The sequence below is a fragment of the Cottoperca gobio genome, chromosome 5 (assembly GCF_900634415.1).
Source record: "Cottoperca gobio chromosome 5, fCotGob3.1, whole genome shotgun sequence".
Classification (NCBI taxonomy): Eukaryota; Metazoa; Chordata; class Actinopteri; order Perciformes; family Bovichtidae; genus Cottoperca; species Cottoperca gobio.
This window is the reverse complement of record NC_041359.1, coordinates 10,353,872-10,375,368: the sequence shown is the minus strand read 5'-3', so window position 1 is coordinate 10,375,368 and position 21,497 is coordinate 10,353,872. Positions and strand designations below refer to the sequence as shown.

Below are 21,497 nucleotides of genomic sequence, written 5' to 3'. Positions count from 1 at the left end.
TTAACGCTTCCATACATCACATACCTTGAAGTGAGTTTCAGCTCATCATCTAGCTGTCCAGCTACAACTTTACTATTGTTGAACAAAGTGCAGCATTTAGCAGCTAAACAGCCACATATGTCCCCCAGAGGCCAAAAACGGAGCTAAAAGAGAGCAAATGTTGGACTTACATCCGCCAGGTTGACACAAACACAATTCCAAATGAATGATACTGTTGCTCCATATCAGCTGGATGTGAAAAAAAGCAACTGCTTGCTAACAAGTTCACTATTCCAACTTAAAATGTAATTCAGAATTTGTTTCTGTTGCCCCCAAGTGGGCAAAAATCAGATAAAAACACATCTTGTGGTATTATTTATTCACAGTTTTAACTCACACACTCTGATCTGACGCTGTCAGCAGGCGCCGGCTGATCTGCTGCATGGCTGCATCAGGATGCTGTGGATGTTGTTTAATCAGGTCTGATTGACAGTAACCAAACATCCCAGGAGTCACATCTCCTTTTTCTAATGCTGCAAGCATATACAATCTAACTAAAAACTTAATGTTCTGTCAACTGTACACATTTTTATAGAATTGTATTTGTGTATATGTTTTTAAAAACATATACACAAATACAATTCTATAAAAATGTGTGAGCACAGCTCTGTCTGACTTTATCTTCTGTCACTAATGTAACATGATTGATGTGGACATGTGCAGGTTTCTTTATGTATCACGATGCATAGGACATTTCATATACTGTATGTGTTTTGTACTCCTATGGGTAACTGTTAAAGGTAAACAATCTCCTGCGTTCGGTCCAACAGCCCCCCTCTCTCTCTCTCTGATGCGCGAGACGATCAGCGCAGAGGACGAGAGGCGAGAAGCAGGAAGCGAGAGAGAGAAGAGAGACGAGAGAGCGCGAGAGAGCAGAGCGAAGCGAGAGGCGACGAGCCAGAGAGAGAGGAGAGAGACAGAGAGCGAGAGCGAGAGACGAGAGGAGCGCACGAAGAGCGAAGAGGAGGAAAGGATGATCCATAGGAGGGACGATAGCGTCTCTCTCATGTCTATCTCGTCTCTCGTGAGATGATCTCTCTAGGAGTATAGAGAGCCGGACGCATCCATTCTCTCGCCTCTCAATACTCTAGCGAGGCTATATCTATCTCTCTCTCTCTCTCTCTCCCCTCTCTCTCTCTCTCTCCTCTCTCTCTCTCTCTCTCTCTCTCTCCCTCTCTCTCTCTCTCCTGATCACTCGGAGTAAAGAGCTGTTGTCAGAGCCTTTAAGTGACAGGAGATCACCCTATTTGTTCGGTAGTAATTGTTATCTTTTCTGATACATTACACAGCAATGAGTTGACTAAATGCTTATATGTCTCAAATGTGGTCATATATATTTTCCTATGTATCAGATTTGGTCTGTAGCCTATGAAATAAGAAAAAAAAAAAGTCTGTGTGAGGGTGACAACGATCTTCAGAAATGTTGGAATTCAATCGGGCAAAGATATACTTACGTAATCAATTTAAATTAATAACAAACACAGCGCCCAGCACACAGTATATAATCATTGTAAGAAATGATTTTACTAAGCCCTTTAAATCACCTCATCGTGTACCTAGAAGTGGTAAACTGTGCATATCATCCAGTAGCTTGTTGCCAGGCTACAGTGTGAATGAAAGGGGGTTATGGGAGGATGCATAAATGAGCGAGTGCAGCCTGTTAATCCAGAGTGAAAAGGAAGCAGCAGAAGAGAAAATGACATTTTGAGATGGAAAGCACAGCTCATAGTGGAGTGTTAACTCGGCATGGTGACAGCTGCAGTGTCTATGGTACAAAGTCATTAGCAATCCGACTTCCCTGCCTGGAGCCAGAGAAGTGACATCATGTGTTTCCTGTCATCAAACACATTATGCTGATTAATGTTACAAATGGAGTTATCATGATTCTTGTTATTTTTCACATGACATAAACCAGTCAGTTAGTCATCAGTGCACGTTGCAGTGCAGGTATACTGTATGTGTTCGCAACTCTCCGTCAGACCTGTAGTTTCAGCCTCTGCAGAAGGGCAGTGTTGATGCTGGTTTTTATTTGTAGCTTCCACACTGGCACAAACACACAGGCTGAAAGCATATAGTGCAATTAAATAGAAAAAGAGATTATTTTATATGATAAAGCAAACGTGTTTCTCATTTTGTTTTGTTTTTCAGATGTACACTGTATGATGCACAGAGCTTCTGGTAGAAGCAGCAGGCAGCTGAGGGCTTGCTGCTGCAGTTGCCTTCTCAGGTTTAACCACTAGAGGGAGACACCCGCTCACTTATTTACATCTCCTGACTGCTTGTGTATTCATAGATTATTCTTGTTTAAAGTGTGTTAAGGTGTGTGGTCATTACCGTCACTCTGATGTTGTGTCATTCATGGCAACTGGACAGCTGTTTCCTTTTCATTTGATTCCTATTGTACATTCAAATCTCATTTTCAGTGGGATTTTGACTTGACTGAAATAACAGATCACCTACTGAGTTAGTCCCTTTTCAGAATAGCCCAGACGAGTGGAGAGATCCCGGACGAGGGCAGTGGTGGAAGAAAAACTCAGATCTTTTACTTAAGTATTAACAAAATACCACAGTGTATAAATACTCTTTCAAGAAAAGTAGCAGTACCTCAAATGTGTACTTCAGTACAGTACTTGAGTAAATGTACTGAGTCCCTTTCCACCACTGGAAGAGGGAAATTCTGTAAGTGTTTGTTTGAGTTTTGTAAATTAATGTTTCAGCGACTAACGTTTCCAGTGTGAAACTATGATATTAGTTTACATTTAGATGCTATGACAATGTAATGCTGCATATAATACTAAATGCTCATTAAAACCTAAGTATGCATAGTGTTAAATAACAGTTTCAATAAGCTCAGCTTGGAATTGATAAATACAGCAGCTGAAAAGCTATTTGCGTGTAATTTAGTGTAAAATGTGTCTATTCCTTATATAGCACTGCAACATGCTGTGTCTTTAAAACCCACTCTGCTCTTGGCTCTTTGCCCAGAAAGTTCATTTCCCATCCAGCCACATGGACTAAGCTCCACTACGCAGAGAGAACAAGTATTTTCACTCAGAGAGCGGCACCTCCAACAGCAGTCAGAGCACAGACTCCCTTCAGGACCGCTGTCATTGACCGAGGACTTTTCCATCCACTGTGTTGTGAAGGAAGGACACAAACCTCCCAGCAGATCCATCGCAGCCCATCAGCTCTCAGAGAAGGTATGATTTGCACTCAATCTGTGACAGCCGGTCTGCCTGTCAGGTGCCCCGTTATTCATATGTGCTTTGAGCATATGATTGCATGAGTTGTGTTTTCTGATATTGATCTGCTGACTTTTGGACAGTATGCCAGATGACTCATTGAATGTGCTGTGTCTGGTTTAAAAGTCCTGCTGCCATGTGGGAGCTATTGTATTTTGCATGAACACAAAGCCTCTTTTCATTATTCTATAATTCCCCTCACTTTGTCGACCCAGCAGTTTGTGGCGGGTGTGATGTACGGAGCTGTTCAGTACTTCTGTTCATTAACGCTGTTCTTGTAAAGACTTACAGTAACAGGCAGGAGTTTTGTGCTTGAGGAGGAATGAGTCACACATATTTGAATGGAAAGAAGTTTGGCAAGAACAATAAGGTTCGGACTGAAAGTTTGCTTTGTTTAAGTTACAGCAGGCAGCAGTAACCAGGCTGTATAAACAGGATGCCAGTCAGCACACTCACACACACACACACACACATTTACACACTCTGGTTGAATGAACAGGCTGCTGGGGCACCGGCACCATCATCAGTGCTGTTGACGTAATAAGCAACGTGAGATGTTTTTTGTATAAACCCGTTTGTTGTTGTGGGACAACTTGCATTGAGGCTGTATCATGTGAGGGAGTGCGCTGCTGAGGTTTCTGGAGGATTTTCCGGGAAGATGAGGTCACAGGGAGACACACCCAGAGGCTCGGGCTCTGAGCAGGAAAGGCCAAGGGTGGAAGACGTTCAACAGCAGCTCTTACTGGAATTTCCATTCAGTTCGGAGCTCAAGAATTCTGATCTGGATGTGGTATTATTATAAGACACATGGCATGACATACTTGGGAAGGGCCATTTCCCCTCAAATACAATAACAGAAGCCTTATGATAGCTTTAATAGGATTACATAATGCACTTTATTTTAAGTTCTAGCAAGAGCGTTCTTTTTTTCCAAACAGTGTTATCTAATTTCCTGACATGAAAAATAACTTTTTGAAAGAGGGTGAAAAAAACGTATTCCAATGGAATGTGTTTGGAATGAGGATCATTTCCTCTCAGACAAAAGGTTTAAGTTGGACGACCTGTGAACCCTTTTAGGCATTTAAACCCCCATCTTTCCTCTCCTCACATGAGCATTCACAGCCAACAAGTGCATTCTGTGTGCTCAAATCTCTTTTGACTGCCTTCCAAACAAGTTTTAAAATAGTGCAATCTTGTGTGTTTTGAGCCTGTGTGCTCTGTTGGACGGACGTGGCTGGGAGGGCTGGCTGAGCCGGAAGTGGAGTGTGGGGGGAAGTTGAGTCAACACAGGACTGTTTCTCAGACTTGTGTCGCTTCTGGTCTCATGCCTCTCAATGGAATCACAGGCACAGACCGAGATTGCGATAACACAGAGTTGCAGACGCAGGCAGACACACGTGGTGAGGCTAAAATGAACTGAAAGTGTGTAGAGTCTGGATGGGGTGATTTCCTGCTTCTGTCTGGTTTGAAAAGAGAGACTGAAAACATTCAGATGTTTTACTAAAGTAAAATAGCAATGCTACAGTGTTACACGTTACTGCATTCAAACTCTTACTTAAGTAAAAGTACAAAAGTGTCAGCATCAACATAAACTTAAAGGGACAGTTCACTCAAAAATACATATTTGTCTCTTACCTGTTGAGCTGTTTATCAATCGAGATTGTTTTGGTGTGAGTTGCCAATTATTGGCCGTAGAGATGTCTGCACGCCACAACATAATGGAATTAGATGGCACATAGCGGCAAAAACATGTATTTGAAAATCATGACCCGGTTACTCATGATAATCCACAGACCTTGTTGTGAGCAGTTTAGGAACTACATGTATGCATCTACTGTAGTGAAACATTACATACCATTGTGGAGTGGACGACAAAGAGAGGACTCCCATCTGCCTGTAGAGCTATTGTCTTCACTTTGTGGCTGTGCTCACTCTCATGGCAACATGACTGTTTATGTGTACATTACACAAGAACAACATTCTGCCACACAGCTGTTTGACTCGCTCTGATAAACACATTGTTAAGTACAACAAGCTGTGGTCAGCTCTGAGCAGCGCAAAGCACCAGACAAGCCTTCCCCTAAATTACAGACTGCAATGAGTTTATCCCAGCCCTTTGACCGTGATGGAAATGAATGACATCCTGCCATGTGTGGGGAAACTATGAATGATGATAATGAAGGCGTTCCTCACTTACTATTAGTGCGTGGTCACTGACGACGTCTACAGTACACAGACTCTAGTAGTGTTTACAGTCTACCAGTGGATGTCAGGCTTTACTCCATGACAAATCAGGGTCACCTGCATATCTGGACAACTTTCTCTCCCCAGCTTCTACAGGGTGGCAGAGTGGTGCGAGAGATTATCCCGTCACATTGGAGTCACAAACCTTTTTGGCTCGTGACTCATTGAAACAGAACAAAGTGTATTTGGGATCCCTGGAGCAGTCCAACCTTCTCAGAGTGTTTCATCTGAAGAGTGTTAGAGCCCAGGCCATAATCACAAATCATCGTATGGTTAAAAGTAGCTTCTGAGAGAAGTTAGGGGCAGAACTCCTACGTGACTAGGACATGCTCACGATCAGTGCTTCATTATGTCAGTGTTTTGGAAAGATACTCTTAAAAGCATATTTTGATGGCGATTTTAGTTTTTTGGAGGAGACAAACTAGCAAATTAGCACATTAACAAATCAAAACAATCCAATAACACCTGAGTCCATTTGCACAACTCTACGATATTTGGATGCTAGAGAAATGCATTTTGTACTGCTGATAAACTTGAAATATCTAAGCTTTCTCTGAGATTTATTCAAGATTGGATTCTTCAGATCCATATTTCTATTGCTTAAGTGTCCATTAAATAATCACCAAATGAATAAATGAAGTGGATTTCATGGCCACAAACAGATGATCTGTGGGACATTTCTTCCGACAAAGTCAATATATTACTTTGATTCATATAAGAAATGTGATTTAATTAATTTAATGTATTTGAGTTGATTGAGTCTTCTTTGTCTGATCTTATTTAAAAATGCTGCACACAACAGTGTCTTTTACTGGTCTGTGATTGGGTGCATGTGATGCGATGTGTGGTAGGAAAAAGGGGATGACCTTTGACCTGTGTGCAGCCCAAAGTTAGAGGCTGGAAAACAAAGTGTCCTTGTTAGAACGAAACCTTGCAATGGCAAGTTTTAGTGAAAAACAAGTGTAACAATTGTACTTGGTTATGAAAATAGTAAGTTTCTCATCATACCTATGGCTTCTCCAGTTCGGTTTGGTTAAACTAATAGCACTAATTGAACAGCTATCTTCCTCTCTTCTCACCACAACTTCCTTAAAACAGATCTTAAAATATAGATGTCGTGTGGTTGAAATAATAAAAGCACCTCTTCCTGCTTTCTTAAATTTGTATAATTTATATCCAGACTGAGGCTTTGTTTTGAACAATCACAACCATTATAAATACTATTTCTTGTCTTTCACGTAACCCAGATTCAGTTTCAGACTAAGACATAAAGAGAACTTGTCCCCACTTGCCTGAGAGTCCAATCCCAAGAAAAAACAGCAGCCTCGGGAACAGTTACATTTTCTCTCTGTGAGAGAAGTGCAAGTGTCTCTGCAAAACAAATAAGCACTGGCACTGTTGCACATATTTCAAATTCTGCATACACTTCCGTGTTCAGATGAAGAGTTGGAAAAATGCACTTCAAGAGGGATTCAATTAGTTATATTATATTACATTATCACAAGAGGCCAGGAATAAAACATGAATCTGCTGATTTTGCCCTAAATAACTTGAAATCACTTCGCATTTAGCATCATTACTTCTGAAGAAACTACATTATGAATAGCCTCGACTTGACAGAACAGTGGCTCAGTGTTCCTCTGAAGGAACAGGTCAAGCCACATCCTCACAGAAGAATGAATACCCACTTATCTCATGATTCACCACAACTTTATATGGCTGATACTTTCTACCCAATGCAACCGGGCACAGAGGACACAAGCCCATCCCTCCCAGTTCTATTACACGACTACATAATCAGCTTCTGAGTGTTTACTTCCAGTTAGTAAAGATACGTTGAGGGAGGAGATTTGAGGAGGGCGGGACAGGAGGACAACCGCCAAGGGAGAAGAGAGCTGACAACATTGCACCGCTGCTTCTCAGGAGTGGAGGACAGTATGCCTACTAGCTAAGGGAATTACACCATCAGTGCCCATACTCATCGACCGGAGGAAAGATCAACATGGGTGGCAATATAAGTCAGAAGAAGGGCGGCAAGCGAGCCAGCTCAAGGAGTCACGCCAACAGTGTCATGTGAGTCAAACCCCTCACCTGTTCGATGCTGATTTTACAGAAGAAAAATAACTGTCACTTTCATTCATTGATTTAAAACTTGTGTTGCTTACAGCTGAACCACTAATGAACATATACTACTTTAGTTTTATATTAAATATTAACTGCAGTACTGAGCGTAAAACTAGAGTGGCCTCTGTTCAAGTGTACAACTTGCACACACCCTCAAAATGAGCCGACAGATAAGACTGTTAAACATGTTTTCTCACTGGCCAATGAACAATAATAAGTTAACAGAACCAAAACCTTGTTCATGTTCAAATATTTATATACAACGCACCAAGCCGTTGAGACTGGTTTAACATGATCAATTGCAGGGTTGTCTTCAACAGATCCAGTTGTGTCACCATCGTATGATCTCATTGTGAGAAATATAGCTTCTACGTGTCAATATTTGCTTGAGGCAATTCATGTCGTCTTTGTTCTGGGAGGCAGCGCTGCCCTACTGTAGGTTGGACTACAGACACATTGGACCTTGAAACACGCACTCTGCTGCTCTACAGAGTTTTATGAACTGTAAACATTTCACACAGTTCACTTATGGAGGAGAAGGAAAAAAACACATTCTACAACCACAGATAGTGACTTTACAAATCCTGTTGATGCACAGCATTGGAAAACCAGTGGACTGACAGAAAAATCAGGGTGACATAATTGCGGTCATATTCTGTTCTCTTCAAAACAGAGAAAACCAGTTCAGATTGGTCACTGGGGTCTTCAGCGACGTTCGGGATTTCTCTCTCACTTATTCCTAACTGTGTCCGTCTGTATCAACACCAGCTTGTGTGTTTGTAGTTTCAGCCTCTTCTCCTTTGACCCAGGCTTTGTTCTTCTGTGTCTTAGGTGACTGCACATCAGGCTGGCACGAATCAGCAAATCTCTCCCGCGCTTTCTCCCAGTTCTTCTGGGACTTTGATCTGGTCATAGAGGCGCCGTCTACAGACATGGTGGCACCAGCCCCCAAACCTGACTGGGACTTTCGGATTTTCAGTTCGATCTGTGAAAGAAAGGAAACAAAATCATATCATTTTGTTGCTTCACAATAAATTTAGTTAAAACAGAATCTGCCAACAGAGGCATCACTAGATGGTCTTACCGGGTTTTTCATGCCAGTTCCCTCTTTACCCAGTCCCTCTCCTTTCTTCCAGCCCATCTTTTCCAGCATTTTCCGTCCTTTATTGACTTCACTGATCTCCCTTTAAGAAGACAAGACATAATATGTGACTACAACATCATCCACTATTTTCCTTCTTTAGCCATTAGTCAAGACCATGTACTTACTGATGAACAGACGCGGGTGCATCGTCTCGCTGGAAAACGCCCTCGCTGCCGACCGTCTGTCGTCGAGACTCCGCTCGGTCCTGGTATCTGGGGTTCTTCAGGGATTTGGCCTCCTCATACTCACTGCTCTGTTTACAGAAAAGCACAGAGGTGATTGGCTGCATGAAGAGACAGAGAACTTCAACTGGCGGCTGCTAGTCCTGATAACACTCACCTGCAGGCCATATTTGGCCTTCATCTGCTTCAGCTCCTTTTGTCTCAGTGCTTCTTTATCCTCTTTAGTGAGTGTAGGTCCTTTGGGAGAATACAGAGTAAAGCTAAATCTACCACTCTGTAATCATTTTCTTCTCAAGTCTTCTTGAGATATATCACATGATGTGATAAACGACCGCAACTGGTGAATGCAATCTCACATAGAACCCATGTTTGAAGAATAGCTCAGAATGCTACTGCCGTTTCATGAAACTGCACAAAAAAAAACTAAAAATGTGTTCTGTGAAAGTGTTTTCTCTCGAGGAGGCTCACCTGTGTTCTCCTCTCTCCTGTGCTTGCTGAGGTGGGCCATCACCTGACCAGGCTCACAGCCATCACAGGTGTCAGTCCCTGAGTGGATATGGAAGGAGAGCACAGTTTCTCCCATCTTCACCTCATCACCGTGCATCAGTGCGTGTGGCTCACACTTGGTTTTGGGCTGCAGAAGAAAGTTTTATTGATAATGTCATTGCTGAGTTGAAGTTAAATTGTGTTACTAGAGGCAACAAACAGACAAAATGTTGACCTGCAAGATCCTGTTGCCATTGATGACGGTTCCATTCTGGCTTCCCTGGTCCACCAGCATGTAGCCCTGCTGCTCCTGGTCAAAATACACCTCTACGTGGAACTGGCACCAAACATAGGTCACTGTTAGAAACATAAAATATGGAAATTATTTATGAAGATCCCTGGACAAAAGTGAAGCGGTACCTTGCTGACTCCCATTTCTGGTATTCGGATTGCATGGTCCATGTCTTTCTCTCTGCAACAGAAAAAAAACAGCAGTTTGTTTTTTAATGATTTACAGAGATTCATTCCTAATTTTTCTTAAAGCCAAGTCATTCTGTCTTTGTTACTGCAGCCTCGGCACTAACGTCTGCCCCGGTTGCAACCCATTCTAAAAATAAATGCACTCATTTTCCCCCGATGTTACTCATGCTGCGACATGACAAGAGAGAAAATAGCACAAACCTGCCAATGGTGGCTGAAGAGTCAGCTGTGATGATGAACAGAGTGCCCACCTGCATCACTGGAGATCTGACCACTGTCACTCTTACACAGGGCGGCCAAATGTCTTTGACTGCAAGAAAAATAAACCCATTGCATTGTCACAGGAACATGGCTGCCTCAGAAAGCTACAGCGTTAGGGACAAATCACAGGTGATGATCTAACAAGCTTCAAGTTCCAACAGATTTAAAGCAGGAAATAACTGGGTGCGTTTTTTTAAACATGCGTGCCTTGAACAAGCTCTGAATTTGCCTGTTTTTTCCTCTCACCTTCATGGCTCTGAGTCTCCATTTCTGACTCTGGGCTTTCCTTGGAGCTGGAGCTAGAAGATGATGAGAACGAGGGAGTGGACTCCCACTCCTCTTTCTCCGACTCTGTGATCTCACCCTCTTCTGGTTCACTGTCTTCCTCTGAATCATCGCTCCGAGCCGGGCTCTTTTTCTTCTTCTTCTGTTTTTTTGATTTGGTTTTTTTACTTTTTTTCTTTGATCTACCCTTTATATCATCATGTGAAGCGGTTTTCTGCTTCTTCCTCTTTGACGAAGATTTTTCCCTCTCCTCTCGGTGTTTAGACGAGACTTTTCTACGCACATCTGGACTGCGAGACTTTCGCTTCAATTTTCGTGATTCTGAGATCCTCTTGGTTGTTTGCTTTTCGACCCAGTCCGTTTCTTCTTCCAACTTTACCTCATCGAATTGGAATACCTGCCATCAGACAGTCAACAGTGAGATTACCATCCCAAGCTATGTTCACTGACGGGGGGGCAAGCTGGCTTTGTAGATCCCATGTTCCATGTCAGGAACTGTTTTTGTACATGGTTTCAGTCTTCAAAGACAATTCACTATACACCTCTTCAGTGATCTAAATATTACTTTGCACCCAGATTTATAAGCACATGTCACCAAAGCCTTGAGTAATGTGTGGTTTATGACACTCTGCAGGGTAACTAGTGACCATTTGAGCCGTTGTTAGAATACACAAACAATTGTTTGATATTCTACGAGATGAAATGACTGAATTCTTTATAATGTAAATTCCAACCATCTTCCACCTGGGCTTTACGTTCCTAGTTTGGCCATCACATTACTGACTATATAAAAAATCACTTTACTTTACCACTTACTTTAAAGATCGATACAGACCTGGTAAGACTGCGTGAATCATCACATCAGTCAAATATTTGTACGGTGTTGCTTGTGTGAATAACAACCACCTTCATTGGAACTGTACGAGTGATTTATAAGTACAGATTCATCATGTACTTTCAAAACTATTGAATTAAAAGCCCAAGTTAAAAATATCTTGAACTTATCTTCTGAATTGCTTTGCATGCTGGTATTAAAAAGGTGTACCTCTGCGGGAAGCAGTATTCCAGTAAGAAGAAATCTTCATTTTAGCCAATGAGTTAGTCACCTCATGCACCTAGGTCAGAGGATAATCTTTTTAGTCAACTAGCCTCAAATGTATACAAACGAAAGCAAGCATTTGAAGACTGAGACCAATAAAGTAATGAGTATTTGAAACATCATGTTTTTGTTAAAATGGAACTACAAAGCCAAAAGCCAGCTGTCAGACACCAAGTATAAAATGTGTTGTACATCCACAGGTGTTACATACCTTATCGTCCTGGTGTGACGTTTTCTTGGACCCTTTCTTCAACTTTCTGCTCTTCTTTTCAGTGATCTTGTCTCGGCAAGGCTCTGCAGCAGTTTGTGCAGCAGTCACCTCAATCTTGGAATGAAATTGGTATCGTCCACTCTCTGCATCATAGCAGTAGTATATGCCTGTGTTGGCATCATAATACAACTGACTGGCCTGAGGAAGAGAAAAACATGTGTAAGATCAGATGACTGGCACGAAATTTCAGTCAGAGGAAAAAACTAAATTGCTACTAAATTAAGTCTGCTATAGACAGCCTAATTTTACTTAAAAATTGTGTTTTTAACAAACCGAGTCGTAGTAGAAGCCTGTGCTGTGGTCATAGTACAACCCAGTAGTCTCATCAAAGACAAACCCGGTCTGTGTCATAGCCTCTTCAGCAGTGGCCCTCAAAATATCAGCTATGGATCCTGCATCACTCTCCTGAATGAGACAATGCAATTTATTAGTCATAACTCCAATTTATAAAGTCTATGTATCCATTCATATCATCTTCTTTCAGTATTTGGGATTAGCATTAATACACTTAGCCAATAAATACGCACATTTAACATTCAATACCGATTCCAAAAATGACATTCATGATGTAAAAAGAAACATTTGCAATTGCTTTTGCTACAAGTAACTTTTTAATAAAAAACAAACCTCTGTTGTGACTGCAACACTGCCTTCAGGCTTAGGGTTAGCATCAGCATCAGCATCAGCAACTGCTACTTCATTTGGTGTTGAAACCTCTGCTGCCTCGCTGCCATCTGCTACATCCACTGCTGCTACTGTGTTCAGGCCTTCCTGAGTGTCTGAAACGTCTGGGTTCTGAGAGTAGCCGCCATAGTAGTAGTTGTAATAATCTGGAAAGGAATATTGAAAAATGTGTAACCGCTTTCTGACTAACGATATGATCATCAAATGTTTTCATGATATACAAAATGAACACACCAGTTTCTGTCCATTCATATTCTTCTGTCTGAGTTACACTGTCGACTCTGTCTTTATCTTTCTTCTTCCGTTCATGAATCTCTGCGCTCAGCTGGTCAACCTGAAACAATACATTTGAGATCAAATCAATTGGCAGACGTTCTTGAAACACCCACTGCAATACCAGCACTGAACAATAATTGTCATTTCTATAAGTGTAGGTATGCACTGACCTGTTTCCTCAGGTCTTCGTTGTAGCTCTCTGTGGTCTTCTGCAGTCTTTCGGACTGCTTCAGTTGTTTCTGAAACTTTGTTAGCTCGGCTCTGCACTCGTGGAGCTCCTTCTTCAACGACTCTACTTTCAGACGGAGCTCAGTCGCTTTAGACTCCGTGTTATTTTCTCCAACTTCGTTCTCCATAGTTCAACTGCAGACGTTAACATTCAACTCTGTAATTGATACATGAACTCCCTCAGATTTCAATAGCCTTAGTTACCGGAAGCTAACGCTAGCTCATCTAGCATATCTGTTTATTGAAGTATTTAATTCTTCCAACATAGACAGTTGACAGCATAGTTGGCATTACATATATTTAAGTATACTACCTGTTAATTGTTCAACACAGCACTCCTGCTAAAAAAGCACATCACTATGTTAACGTTAACTAACGGCTGACCCCAACTGTGCTAACCTAACGTTGTAGCTAACGTTAGCTGTGTAACTTCTTACCATTTGCGTCGTTTTCGTCTCTTTGGTAGTAATTTTCCGGTCAGCACGACACGTAAACCGACCTGAAAGTTGAAAATAAACATTTTGTAACTGCTCTGTATTTCCGACATACTCGAGTACATGTTTTGATGATTATTAGAGAGTTACAGTTATAACCGTGGTAATGTTTACTGTCCACCCTGTACGAAACCGCCAATTACTACTGGCACACAACGGAAGTATTTCTTCTTCGGGGTTGGCGGACTTCTTCTCCCTCTGTAAATCTGACACATTCTGGAATAACTTTACTGCCACCCATCGACAAACTATGTTCATAGTTTACCAGTAAAAACTATTCTATATACGACGATACATGTTTATTGATTGAAGGTCTTTACGGCAACATATTTGATTACGGAGGCAAGTAAATGTCAGAAAAGTTGCATACAATACAATACCATCTACTCCCATGATCTACTCTCGCTTTTCACAAATATCCACACCTTTGTAGGCTATGTATTATTGTTGAGTGCAGTGGACAACAGATGGCACTAGAAAAGCATTTAGATTGCAGAGTCTCTTGTTATGAGGGTACGTAGTATCTCGGTGAATTAGCAAGAATTTGAACAGTAAACTAATTAATCATTATAAATAAAAGGGGAGTAAATGGAAAATAGCCAGGCAAAGCAGCAACTGCCCCAGGTCCCCAGAACTCCAGGGCCCCAAAAAACGTTAAGCTTCCTGTGGGTGTAATTATCTTTATGGTAATTTAATTGAACAATTATTTGGAAATATGCACAACTAAAGTCAAAAATCAACTGGTGTGATATGGGTTAAAAGGTTGGTCTTAAAATGTTGCATATTCCTAAATCAATAACTTTGATTAAATTAACACACTGCAAAGCTGGCCTGCTCAGAAGTTAAGAAGTGAGCTCAAGTGCTTGTTTGTGGTGGACATGGTGTGGCAGAGAAATGCTGAACTTTTTGAAGTTTAAATGGAGCTTGTTTACAGTGGAAGGGAATTGGGCCCTTCCAAGGCTTTATTACATTGTATAACTTATAATACCTCATGCGTTGTGAATTAAGTCTGCATTTTGTGTAATAGGAAAATGAATGGGCCACTCTACACTTGTGTTGTGCATTATACAGTCTAACCTATACTATACATGTCATCACAATGCACATCCATACAGTTTCTTGGTGTGCAATTATGAGCATGCTGAAAGTAATTGAAGTTTATACTGTATGATGGTGGTCACATAATAGCTTCTATGTGCTAATTTTAGGTCTGTGTAAGAACTTTGTGAACTAAGAATTTACATTATTATTAATACATTATTAGTATGATTATTTGTATTACTATCAGAATATGTTAACAGCATTTTAAGCAAGGTTTCTTTCTTATTGAGGTGCACTGTCCGAGTGTCACTACGCACTTTCACCACTAGATGCTGCTGCAAACCCACTGATTCTGCTATTTGACAGCTCAGAGGGAAAGCACGTGATTTTCGTTGAGAAGGTAGTTGCTCATCTCTGGCTGCTCGTTGATCGCTGTTGATGACTGTTCAGTTTGCCACTGTCCATATTTGCTGTCAGAGGGCTGACATTTTAGTTTGCCTCTCAGTCGTGATGAAGCAAAAGTCAGGACTCCTTCGTGCATACATAGGCTCATTGTTTTACATATCATCTCTGTCAATGGCCCTTGCTCCACTTGTCCTTTCTCTTCCTCTTCCTCTTCTGTTCCTCAAACAAACGCATACCTATTCTTCTGGTCACATTTAATTCACTTCCTTCCGCTCTCCTCTTCTTCCTTTCTTCAGTCTACACTTATATCAGGCTGCAGAGGAGGGGCTGTTGTATAATGATGTGGCTGCACTATTGTCCTCTAAACATGAAACACAGTTTCTATTTATGGCGAGAGTGTGTTCAAACTATGATACTGTAGACACAGTGTAAATATATCATGTTCTTATGTGCAAATGCTATGTCTGCATTCTTTCAGACACTTGAGCTGTGAAGTTACAGGGCAGCTTTGTCAGAAAAATATTGTTTCTGGATGTTAAGCCTGACATGGAGACAAAACAGAAACGTGTCATTAGCCACATTTGGCCAGAGGAAGCAGTTGAGTTGTTGTGTCAACTGAGAAAAGGCCAGAGTTGTTTTCCTTCTGGTTTTAGTAACTTTCTGTTTTTTGTCAAAAATGGCTTTTGGGTTACTCCCACTGTGTTTGAAATCTGAGCTCTTTTGAGTTAAGTTTGGATTTTGGTGAAGCTTACGACTCCTTGGCAGGACCTCTGGTGGCTGTGGTGGTCTTTAATATGGAAACACACACACAGCTGCCTCACTCTACTTACTGATGTTTACTGATGCCATTTTTAGACTACAAAACAGGCATAAAGCTGTCATACGTGAAAACAATTGGTTTGTTTGCAAAGAAGTGAAAATGATGGCAGTGCTCACTTCAGGTAGTTTAGTGTGTTTCCAAAAAAACTGGAAATGAATAGTTATGATGAGTATATTTATATTGGGGATGGTAATTGGAACCCTTTCTTATATAACCGACTTATCCCTGGCTACCATACATTTTCACCGGCCCCTCACCACGGGTGCAGGAAGCTACTAAGAATAAACAGAGAAGCCATGGAAACAAAGAGTTTAAGGCTCTTTCCACTTACAAACATCTATTTATTGTGAAATATAACCTCCACTGATGCAGAAAAACACTAGTCCCACCTCCCTTTTAAGGTTTCTCATGTGCTGCACCATTGTTTATTATTCAAATATGTGTAAGTGTTGATCAAGGATTATTGACAAGGATTGCCGCTCATAACGTGTAGGAAGACAGTAATATTCTTGTTCTAATAAGCGTGATCTACTGAGGGTCTCCACTGTGGCTCAGTGAAAGCGTTCTGCTTCTGTGAGCAAACATTTTACAGACAACAAAGAGATACCAACCCCAGACTAAAGGCATAAATTGATTTGCTCTCCAGTGATAATCTCTTTGTACTTCTCTATAACTACTATTTGCACATGAGCAATGAATCAGGGATTTATCCTTCACCCTCACCCAAAGCCTCAAGTCCCACCAGCCCCAGACGGTAAATAAGTGAGCAGAGGCAGAACTCCACTCTTTCTGGTCCAATGTGGAAACTCTGAGCCTGACTGAGTCACGTGTGTGTGTGTCTCTGCTTCTCTGTTGGAATTTGGGAGGAGTTTAGCTGCTTCTTGGCCAAACCAAACCTTGGAGGAGTTGCTGGAGGGGGAGTACAGTATTAGAAAACAATACACAGAGGATGCATTGGCATGTTATATGTCAAGGCTCACAAAACAAAAAACATAAAATATACCCTACTATCCTAAAAGTACAGAGCTCTGAGTTTCATACAACAATGATGATGAATGTTGTGGTTGCGGATAACATGTCCCAATGGGAGCAAGTATATAGAGAATAACAGGGGGTCTAGGCTGGAGCCCTGGGGAACACCACTGGTCAGAGGTGCCACTGAAGAACAGCAACAACTCTTGGAAAAGTTTTGTTTTACAAGTATGATTTAAACCAGAGGCCACTCATTTGTGTAGGCGATCCAACAAAAATAGTACCATCGATGGTATCAAATGGAGAGCTATGATTAGGAATAATTGAAATAGCAGAAACGCCAACAGCAGCTGTTAGTAATAAATCATTTGTAGCAGTGTTTCGTATTGAGTCTTTTTCCATAAGATGTTTATCTTTTGTAGATCTCAAGGGTCTCTTAGTCTACACATGTTTTTTTGCAGCATTAGTTATTATAGAGAACACTCCTTTTGAGGTATTTCAGACACACACCCTGTGAGTGAGTGACGACATTCAACAATAGCTACTCCTGTCAGATGCAACAATGGGTTTTTACCATCCAATAATGAGTGCTTTGAAGGCGGTGGTTCCCTTTCTGTTCAGTGGTCTGAACTGTTACCTCAGACAAATTGAATCAGGTAGATCTCCTGGGGCTATCCAACAGAACAGGTTCCCCTGGCTATGCATGCCTGCCTGCTACTGGATGGGACAAACTATTTAACGGCCTGGGGGAGCAAAGAAGGCTTAAAGATCTAGCAACACATTCCTAACCTTTCTCTTGGCTATAAAATGTGGAACCCCAACAGTCCAGCTCCTCCTCCACCTTCTGTGTTTGTTTTTTGACTCCCTCCTTCTGCTTCAGAGTGGAAGAGCGGTCTGACAGGATCGTACCATTCTGCTACCACAGGGGAACTTATTTAGATGAGGACCGAGAAGCTGCATTCAGTTTTAGAGCTTCAAGCTTCCTGCCTCCCCCCGCTGTGTTTTTTGTTCGTGGACCGGTCCGAGGTGGAGGTTGGGAGGAGGGGGTGTTAAGCAGAGCAGAGAGGGAGAACAGCATTTTGAAACCCAGCTGATCAGAGCTGTGGTATTCTGCCACAGAGGCAGAGGGAGAAAATCACAGAAAGCACATGAAGAATTTGTGATTTTAAGACGGAGATTTCACAAATAGAAGAGTGGGAAAAGAAATGTCTCCGTCCTTTTATGGGAAACTGGGAACCCGTGTGAAGAGAGAAGCTCTGTGTAAAGATGTGAGACCCGTTGGCAGGGTGGAAATCTGAGGAAAGAAACACACAGAAAGGGATCAGTCAGGCTCTGGAAACTAGTCCAGGGAGTCCTTTGAGTCAAAAAAGGATTGAAGAGCCCCCGTAGTAAGAGGAGTGATGTCTTGGCTGTCACCCGTGTCATGGGCCAAATGGACGTGGACGGCGGTGCGAGGAGGAGAGGGAGAAGAGGATGAAGAGGGGCATGAGGCCAGCGAGGAGAGGGAGCAACTTGGAGAGAGAGGAGAGGAGGAGGAGGAGGAGGATAGATCTCAAAGCTGCAGGCAAGTGTTGTGTTTGGAGCGTGCTTACACTGTGATTCACACTGTCTGGACTGGAGGAGGGGGCATTTTCACATGTGTGGTCGTGTGTGTGTGTCCACCTGTCTGGTTGGGGAATCTCTGATATTATGACGGTTAGGAAAAGAGGTTGTAGAAACAGTTTATGTTGCTTATCTGCATCAACATTTTTGTTGTTTACATACAGACATGTCAACTGTGTTATGTTGCCGTGCAGTGCTGATACATTTCTGCTGTGGCTGTGGTTTGAACTGAATGTTTTTCTCAGCCTCATATCTGTGTCTGCACAGAAATAAAAAAACACTCCAGCACTGCAGCCAGGTACAGGTTTAGTTGAATGATGTAATCATTGCTCACACACATGACACATGCTCAAGGCATCATCGCAACCTTATTGTCTCTGCTCCTCGTGTCTGCGTTGGTGGCTGTATTGTCTTGGCCATTGCTCTTAAGTAAAGATTCACACAAGTACTTTTTTTGTGCTGATTTCCGCACTTAAATATTTGATTGACCAGATAATGTATCACCACTCTACCTTAAATGCCAAAATCCATGTTTGTTAACTATCCCCGCAGTTATCCAACCAATATCTAACTACATCGTGAGGTGTCTTCCTGGAGTGATCAGATCTAAATTGAATGTTGAGGATCAACAATGTTAAAATCTCAAGGCAGTATTGAAAAGGGTCTGTGTAAAGTACATTGCAAACTGTATACGGTTGAAGAGTTCACTTCTTATTTTAAATGCATGCATATATATATATATATATATATATATATATATATATATATATATATATATATATATAGTTTGTATGGTGCAGTCTCGTACTATAGTGCTAACGAGGTGACAGGAAAGAGTGGGCTGCCCTATTTCCTCTTTCTCTGTCTTTGACTTGATCTTTTTCTTTTTTTCTTTTTCTCCATTACTGTCATGAATCAAGTAGTGCCGAGTGCACAATGCAACAGTAAGAGAGAGTAAGGTGTAATATAGACGGATTTGGGTCAGTAGAGACTTGTAAAGGTACATCAAAGTCCTCTTTGCACATGATACAAAACACTAGAAATATCAAAATGTGTATATGATTATATCCAGTACACTTCAGATTTGTATCTAAAACAGCTTTGGCAAGTAGTATCATCTTAGCTTTTTTATTTACCCCGTTAATAGGATCCAGATAGAACTAACGTTAGAAGGGAACATCACTCTTTGTGGGATCAAGTGTAGACAGGAGGGAGGGAACAGATGAAATTAATTGCATTTGTCCTTATACTTGCACATTATAATGCAGTTAGTGCAGTTCTATTTATGCAAATCGTCTTTCAGTACTGATTAAGCTCCAGTATTCATAATGCGATCACTACTCCTCAGTTATATAAGGATGTTTCTGGCCTCCGGCTCTCATGTTTTGTCTGTTTGTAAAGTTCGTGCTCTCTCTCTCTCTCTCTCTCTGGCTTCCACAGCTCTGACTCAGAGAGTCATTTTGAGACTCCTGAAGCAGCAACTCCTGTCCGTGCCCCTCCAACCTTCCCAGGAGAGCTGGAGAACAACAACACTGATGCAGACAAAACAGGTGAGGCCACTGCTGAGCAAATAACAGAGAGAGAGAAAGAGAGATAAGGAGAGGCCGAACTGGCTTACTGTTCAAAATGTAAACACATTGCAGTGACACCTCAGGGTAGCTGAAGGTTCTCAGTAACATTACAGATAATAAACAGAAGAAATGTCTTTTCAAGTACAAGCCACATAAAAGACAGAGTGTCCCTCCTTGAAGTTGCCATAGTAACAGGAGTCTTTTGCTGTCGCTCTGAATGTTCTGACATCACATGTGTGCGCATGTGTTTGTCTTTATAGCCAACAAAAGAACAAATGTGTTTCAAATGCATCAACTAAGTCATCTTTATACGTAAAATAACCATTTTAAATAGCACATGTTGGTACCGATGAACTCCGCTACTGTGCCTGAACTGTGTGCGTGGCATATCAGGTTCACCACACCAGAGTAATTGGATACATGTGCAATTTGATGGTTTCAGGAATGTACCTACCTACTGCATTTTAGTTTTAAATTGTACTTTGTCTGCCTGTAATTATGAGTACCATGACAATTTATGTCAATATTACATTTTCTGTAATACTTTCTATAATGCATTATAAACATACCTATAATGCAATATGATCTGCTTATAGCACTGTATTATAGTTATAAGCACTCATATTTATAACACATTATAAATCATTTTATAATTCCCATATTTGTAATAAATTATAATATTTGTATAATGCCATAAAAACATTATAATCATATACTATCTGCAGTACCATACAATGCATTCAAGTATGTTTATAATGCATTATGGACATGGGCTTGCAAAAAAATGTCAGTGAGTGACCAGCAATTTTGAAGTATTATGATGCTTTATAATGTGTTATGATTATTGTCATAAAGCATTATGAATATTTATGAGTGCTTATAACTAATTATACAGTGATTTAAGCAGATTATAATGCATTAATGCATTATAGACACAGGGGTCATAGAATGTGAAATTTTCTTATGGATCATATATATGTGTTGAATTGCAATGTTTTATTACAGGTACTTATGGTTAGTAATACCTAAGCAGTGAAACGTGTCCTGCATTCTCGGTATGTAAGATGGTCTGCACACTGAGTTTTGGGTGTGACGATGGAGGAAGCGTTGTCATTGTCATTTGAATCACTGAGAGGAGGAGCCTATAGCAGAGTGTGGGAATGGCCTCTGTTCTGGAATTCAACAGGTTCAACAAAAGCTTTGGTTCGCCCTGTTTTGTATTGGTAACTGATAGTGGTCACAATAAGGGGAGTGACTAAACAAAGCTTGTTATCAGGCTGAAACCATCTTGTAACTCCCTTTTTAAGGAGGTTTTTAGGAGACCATGCATTGTCGTGAGGCAGTTTTGTTAGGAGTAAATCCTTCCTGTAAAACAGTTCCAACAACATTTTCTAAAAGTGTACATTGTGAAGGTCAACCAGTGTAGAGCGAGGACGGAGTTCACTTTTTTTCAACCACAAACATCCCTTCCTGCAGCTGCAAATGAGGAAGTTTGAATCCTGGCAGGCGTTTAAGTGCCTCTAGAAACTTCTTTGAATGTAAACATG

General features: G+C 41.2%; 2 protein-coding genes across 9 annotated transcripts in view; one reads left to right on the top strand and one right to left on the bottom strand.

The window, feature by feature from the left end:
- The first annotated feature begins 3,093 nt into the window (after window positions 1-3,093).
- Window positions 3,094-21,497, top strand: part of tacc1 (transforming, acidic coiled-coil containing protein 1) — a 29,097-nt gene continuing 10,693 nt past the window's right edge. The window contains exons 1-2 of one of the 2 annotated variants that reach the window (XM_029430896.1): window positions 3,094-3,239; window positions 19,820-19,929. Coding sequence is in view for 1 of the 2 variants with exons in the window: in XM_029430895.1 (XP_029286755.1) it covers window positions 18,178-18,341; window positions 19,820-19,929 (274 nt within the window). In the remaining variant the exon portion in view is untranslated. Of the gene's footprint in view, window positions 3,240-17,848; window positions 18,342-19,819; window positions 19,930-21,497 lie in introns of those variants that run through there. The other variant, XM_029430895.1, reaches the window with a different exon arrangement.
- Window positions 7,888-13,742, bottom strand: aggf1 (angiogenic factor with G patch and FHA domains 1). 7 transcript variants are annotated; one of them, XM_029430902.1, is made up of 16 exons: window positions 13,630-13,742; window positions 13,483-13,544; window positions 12,988-13,202; window positions 12,776-12,875; window positions 12,485-12,687; window positions 12,131-12,262; window positions 11,798-11,995; window positions 10,449-10,884; window positions 10,143-10,251; window positions 9,882-9,933; window positions 9,697-9,798; window positions 9,444-9,609; window positions 9,133-9,212; window positions 8,919-9,046; window positions 8,734-8,833; window positions 8,389-8,634 (listed from the first exon to the last, which is right to left on the bottom strand). In XM_029430902.1, exons 3-16 carry the CDS (start codon window positions 13,171-13,173, stop codon window positions 8,389-8,391), a joined length of 2,238 nt encoding a protein of 745 aa, XP_029286762.1. In that variant the 5' UTR covers window positions 13,174-13,202; window positions 13,483-13,544; window positions 13,630-13,742. The 7 variants fall into 7 exon arrangements, with proteins under 7 accessions (XP_029286759.1, XP_029286762.1, XP_029286760.1 ...); XM_029430900.1 differs by having other exon boundaries at window positions 12,988-13,180; XM_029430903.1 differs by having other exon boundaries at window positions 13,639-13,737.

Bases quoted from the DNA above. Each gene is read 5' to 3' on its own strand.
- aggf1 (XM_029430902.1), bottom strand. From the start codon at position 13,173: ATGGAGAACGAAGTTGGAGAAAATAACACGGAGTCTAAAGCGACTGAG. The intron at 12,688-12,775 runs GTGTGTTCATTT...ATTCCTTTCCAG, and splicing joins ATATGAATGGACAGAAACTG to ATTATTACAACTACTACTAT. The intron at 9,047-9,132 runs GTGAGTGTTATC...TTCTGTAAACAG, and splicing joins AGGCCAAATATGGCCTGCAG to AGCAGTGAGTATGAGGAGGC.